This window comes from Rhizophagus irregularis, chromosome 21 (assembly GCF_026210795.1).
Source record: "Rhizophagus irregularis chromosome 21, complete sequence".
NCBI lineage: Eukaryota > Fungi > Glomeromycota > Glomeromycetes > Glomerales > Glomeraceae > Rhizophagus > Rhizophagus irregularis.
In genome coordinates, this window is record NC_089449.1 from 1,823,828 (window position 1) to 1,830,258 (window position 6,431).

Genomic DNA, 6,431 nt, shown 5'->3' on the forward strand with positions numbered 1-6,431 from the left:
CCCTGTCTGGGTGGTCACTCCACGATACCACTTGGGGTCAGTAATGGCTAGATGGTCGTCCTAGATGGTAAAGCTGAGGGTGCAATGTCTTAGTGGTAGTTAGACCTTCTGTTAGGTCTTAGGCCAACCAAGGTGTTCGTGCACAGAACAGGTAGCATGGTTATGGGGTTCGATTCCCCACTTCTTGGGTCCTGGTTGGTGATCCCTGGTGGTTGATACCCACCATAAGGGGTGATCCTGGACAGAAGCCTGCTACTTCCTGTCCGAGTGGTCACTACATAAGTATACCACTTGGGGTAAACAACTGTACTATCAGGTGCTAGGTAATCGCGGGCTGTAGTGGCCTTTGAGTGAGACCTCGTACCTAAAATGGTGGTATGGAAGGGTACTAGATGGTTGATGTTACCTGTCGAAAGTCCTCCATGAAAGTAGGTGCTTCTCTAAAGGTCGTAAAATAAATTGAGTACCAGTATCATGCAATGGATTAAGGATGAGTAGGCGGCGTGTACCTAGCTTCAGATCAGCCTAAAATGGCTCGATGGGGGATGTCTTCTACATGGTGCTGTTACCTGAGGAATTAAGTCTCGGTTTAATGGTTGCCTTTATTGAAGATGATAGGACACAGACCCGAGATTAGTCTCATAAGAGGCAATGGGTGGTCTGGCCGTAAACAATAGCAAAGAAAAGGATAAAACTACCACCATTCAATTCGTCTCAGTGAGACGATTCTAACAAGCTATGATACATCTTTGTACGATTATTAGATGCCAAGTTATTTAATATATTCTTCATATAACTGTGATTATAAACGGTTCTTTTTAATATAAGATTTTTGAGGATAGGTGTGATAGTGACTATAGATAGATTGTGACTATATAGGATAGATTTTAATAATAAAGTGTTTTGAACATTCAACTGGTGTGACTATATAGTAGAATGTGACTATAACGGGAGTGACTATAGAGGGAGTTGACTGTATATCATATACATATCGGGTACCGATATGTATATGATATGTAAATGATATGTAGATGATATATATATTTACACATATCTTACACATATCGGGTACCCGATTTTCAGCATTAATACTACACATATCAGGTACATATCTGATATATATCTGCTACCCGATATATTAGTTTTTGACCAGTGATATGATTGGTGGGATTTACTGAACACAGCTCAGTAAATTTTACTGATCATATTCTTATTGCAAATACATGTAAGGCACGACAGTGCCGCAGTTATGAGGCACGTGTGTCATATAACTGTTTTATCGGTATATAAATAGTTTAATTTAAACTTTTTTTTTAGACTCTTTCTCATAAAAGCTTCTTTTTTTTAAACTCTTTCATAAAAGTTTCTTTTTTTTTTAGACTCTCATAAAAACTTCTTTTTACGCGTAATGTTTCTTCAAAAAAACAAAAAAAAATCTTATAAATGGCACAAAATATTTTACCTAAAGGTAATCACTTACCTTCACTTGAACAACTATCAGCACTTGTGAAAGGAAGAGTTCCCCAAAACACAGTTGCTAATACTGAAAAGTGGATAAGAATAATGAATAAATGGAGAGTAGATGTCAATTATAATTATCCCTTGGAAAGTCAAGATAAATATACTATTGAACTACAAGTTACACAATTTCTCTGTGGCGTAACTTCGCAAAATGGTGATTATTATTCACGAACTTCTTTAAAAAATGCTTTATCTGCAATTAGCGGATACCTGCAAGATGTTAAATCAAATTGGATGTATAATCTACATAATAAGGTTGATTTTCCTGACCTGTATGCACGTTTTGATGGTCTTCTTAAGGATATGAAAAAAAAGAGTATTGGTGAAACAAAATCTACAGATGGATTATCAACAGATGAGATTCGTCATATCATTTAACATGAAGCCTTGAATCCTAATGTCCCTTTGGGTTTGCTAAAGTGGGGTTTCTTTTGGATTTGTATACAGTCAACTCTCTTTATAGTCACACATTTGGGACAGTCCATATTTGGTGATTATTTTACAAGTGTATTGTACGTTTAGTGGCCACTACTTTTCGCACCCTCTATTGAAGGTTATGGAGGTAGGTCGTTCGTATCCTCACCATCATTGAACCACCAGATGTCATCAAGGCCACCTTTTAACCAAGACAACTTATCCAGCACGTCCAACATTTAGGCATACCAGGGGACCCGAAGGCACTTTGAATCGGAAGGAAAAACCTTGGCCTCTTCTTGTCGTGCAATCCGTTGCGTGATGCGCAATGCTGGGCTGCGTATTAAATCCCCTCGCCGCCTTCTTGCTGTCACGAGGAACTTTCGTCAGATAACCTTCGAAACATCACAGACCCCTTCCATACCACCATAATTGAGGTAAAGATTATCGCTCGAAAGGCCTTCCTACGGCCGCGATTACCCGCGCGATAGTACAGTTGTAATCCCCAGTGGTATCTTTACTTTGTAGTAACCACCTGAAACGATAAGCTTGTAGGTATTCAGGGATCATCCCTTATGGTGGGTATCAAGCCACCAGGAATCGCCAACCGGGGGCCCATCAGAAGGGAATCGAACCCAATCGCCCAAGCTATCTGTCTGCGCACGAACACCTTGCTCCCGGCGACACCTAAGAAGGTCAAACTACCACTAAGACATTGCACCCTCAGCTTTACCATCTAGGACGACCATCTAGCCATTACTGACCCTAAGCGGTATCGTAGAGTGACCACCCAGACAGGAAGTCCCCCCAAGGTATAGTAGTGACCTCAAGGACAGGGACTGCACACATGCCAATGGCCTCATGTAGGAATGTTAAGGACACATGACCCTTAGTTGAAATGTGCGGCCTAACCGTACACACTAATTCACCATGATGCAGTCCAACTACACTAATCCCTGTACCTTCACGCTATTGGTTGTAGCGTCCGCAGTAAAATTCTTTTTATTTCCGTGGTCGTAGGGAATCGAACCAAGCTCAGTCACCATACTGGAGGCTTAATGAGGGTCTCAGTGACTAACCACTAAGATAGGGTGACCAACCGTATATTTGGTGATTATGAGCAAACAGTCTTATGACTTTATCTTTTATTATTAATTTTAAACGAAAAGTACAACAAACAAATCGAACAATATTACAAATATCAAATATAGAAAATAAACATAAAAAATAAAAAGAACTAGCTTCACGATTCATACAAGTAAAGAAATCTAAACAAAATAAAATTAAGTAAAGAAAAACTAAACTATTACAGAATACGCATACCCCACTTTACCTGAAGGCCAGTGGAGGTCCAACTATCCAGCATGTCCTAAGATCCAATCCGTTCTTAAAAGAAATCCTAAAGTAGAGGCTGAACTGTTAAGCGGCGCCAAAATCAAATGTGAAATCCAAGATCCCCCACGGATTATAGAAGAGGAAACCCAAAGAACCCAGGAATCCAAGGAAGCTGTCGCCAAGGAAGGTGTCAAGAGAGTCAAGAGGAATATTAGTGGAAGGACAAAGAATAGAAGAAGGCCCAAGAGCTGACGATTTCATTTTTTTTGTAATGCCTTGAGCTGATTCCCAATGATGAAAGAAAACGGAACGGCACAACCAGATTTGGACATAAAGGTCAAAATGAAAGTCGTGCAAAGGTGTATTTAAAATAGACCATATGGTAAGTGAAGAAAAATAATTTCCAAGGAATTTTGTAAGGGATATCGGTATAAGTCCTCGTGCGAGTCTCAGGCAAGAAAATGAAGGAGGGTCACAATTCCAACAATCAAGAGCCATAAATTCAGCAACAAAAGAGTCCGGTAAAGGTATTAAAGATGACGTGGAAAGGAATTTGTCAAGATAATTAGTTCGGAGAGCCAATAGAAGTGTTTTAAAAGTATTTAAAGGGCTAAATTCCGGTAAGATATAAGGACAAGTCCACAAGTGGTCTAAAGTCTCAGGAAAAGAATTACATTGAGGAACAAAGCCAACTCGGATCATAAAGGTGAGGCTTTCGTCTTTGAAGAGTTGTAAGCGTTGGAAGCATATCTAAAAGTAATTTGATACGGAAACCACAAAACTCAGAACGGCCATTCCGATGGGAGGCAAATTGCTTATTGTTATTGAGACAAAATTTGGTACAAGCCCAATCAATATCAGAAGTTGAAGAATAGGAATTAAATCTTGGTAATACAGCAAGAGTCAAAAGACTTTTGGCGTCAAAAATATCTCTAATAAATTTCCGGATATTTATATCCACAGGTAAGGAATTAAATTGTAAAATGCAAGGAGCCATTAATTCCAATGGTAGACAAGAAGAAAGCTGTGAGTCAAAATGAGCGGCTTTGGCTAATGCATCCACATGATTATTCAAATGATCGTCAGCATGAGCAGGGACCTTAATCAAGGTAACATCCAGATTCTTTTGCAACATAATAGTGCGTATGGAGGACCACAAAAGGTGGTTGGATTCTTTAAGCATTCTGGGAATAAAAGGAGCATCCACATATAAAGACCATAAAGAAAGTAATTGAGCACAATCAGTGGCGACAGTTATCGAAGAATTCCGAGGGAGGGAGTCTAATCCATGTAATAAAGCAAAAACTTCTGAACGTAAAGCGAAGGAAAAATGGAAGAAATAATATTATAGTGAGATTCTAAAATAAATCCATCAGGATCTATAGCAGTCCATGCGTAGGCCATCGAGGATGTCGGATGACTAGGAGGAGAAAGGAAGGAACCATCAATATAAAGTGTGAGCACCTTAAGAAGGAAGTTGGATATCGGAAGTCCTAGACACTTGATCAGTTATAGGAGGTAGTTGAACCGGAGCAAAAAGCTGGAATAATAAAAGAGATTTGGCATAGCCTAACGAGGCAGAAAGTGAAACTGAGCGAGTATCCGCATGTATATAAGTACGTGGTTTCGTAGGATAACGGATCAAACTTGATAACGGAACATGAGAAAAACATCCTTCGGAGGGACATCGTTTAATCAAAGTCTTAGAAGTAGAGGATCGCGGAATAGCAGAGGCACAACCTTGGCATGCAGTAAAATCAGAAAGCAAGTCATCAACTGAAGACGCAATCCAATGTGAAATAAGAGCTTCATTACGTGGAGTAGGATAGGTAGTAATCACACGGCCAACAAGAAAAGAGTTAGTATTACGATTAAAAGAAATAGCCCATTGAGGGTTAAACCAATAATTTCGACTAACGTCGATAAAAGAAATGGAAGCTACTGTATGAGAAATAGGAATCTTAAATTGCGGTAAAACAAAAAAAGGAAGAAGAATCAGAAATAACAATAAAATTAAATAAGAAAGTAAACCAAGCAGGCACAGATCCTTTGTTCGAAACTCGTTTAAGAAAGCGTAAATCTTTCCATGAGAGAAGTCGAGAGCCACACGGAGAAACCAGTTGGGCAAGAAAACGAGTGCCAAAATTGTTTCGAACATTTTTCATGGAAGTAAATAAATCTTTCGGTAAAATAGACCGGAGTGGAATCGCCGGACGTAAGTCTTTTCTCGGAGGTCGGAACAATAAAGACCACGTGATATTTAAACGAGAGGAGAACAATAAAGAATTAAATAAAGAATGTGTTCGCAAGGAAAAGGTATGGGACCATGGTTCCAGATCAATAGTAGAAGGGCAGGCATCACAGTCCAAAAAACCTTGGAGATAAGTAATCATATAATTAGCAAATAGCTTATATGAAGGGTGAGAGAAAATTTTCTGCCATGAAGCCACATGGGATGATAGAAATCGACCAAACGCTTGTTGAATAGAGAAAGGCAACAGAGTGAAAAGCGCGGAAAGAGGAGTGACTGAGGCCAAACCAGCCTTCTGTCGAATAAGAGAAAGCATTGGAGAAACCATGCGATTAATGGTAGATTCTGCAAATAATGTGGTTTGTAGGCGAAATTCTAGCCGCGGAAGTAGGACAACGTTATAAAGGTAAGCTACATGTTGTGCTAAAAGTTTTTTAGGACTGAGTAGAGCTGCCATGTCATTAACCATGGAGACAGTTTGGTTATGAACAAAACGAGAAGAAGCTGAAAGGTTAAACCAAACACCTAAAAACCGAAAAGATGTAGATAAGGCTAACGCCATTAAAGTAAGAGTAGGATGCAGAATTAAAGAGGAAGAAGAAAGATCAAATTCTATAGTTTGTGAAAATTGTTCAGAAGAAAGAAGGATATATTTTGCTGAATTTGCTTGAGTATTATTTAAAGTATAAAATTCAGCAGTAATGGAAAGGCGATCTTCAATTCCTCGTTTGGATGAGGCAATTAAAGTAGAATCATCCATAAATGTAATATGTGAAACAGGAAGATTGTGTTGTTCATATTCAATTGGAGAATAATCCAATAATGCAGAAGATTTCAAGATAAAGGGATCACAAGCTTCTCGATTAAGTGTAGTAAGCAAAGGATCCAAATAAATAACCCATAATAATGG

At 39.0% G+C, this 6,431-nt stretch overlaps 1 protein-coding gene across 1 annotated transcript; it reads left to right on the plus strand.

Annotated features, from left to right (window-relative positions):
- Positions 1–1,443: 1,443 nt before the first annotated feature.
- OCT59_013856 (uncharacterized protein) lies at positions 1,444–1,899 on the plus strand (the record flags this gene model as incomplete). Its single annotated transcript, XM_025327811.1, has 1 exon — positions 1,444–1,899. The coding sequence occupies one exon, from the start codon at positions 1,444–1,446 to the stop codon at positions 1,897–1,899; it is 456 nt and encodes a 151-aa protein (XP_025169384.1).
- Positions 1,900–6,431: the final 4,532 nt, after the last annotated feature.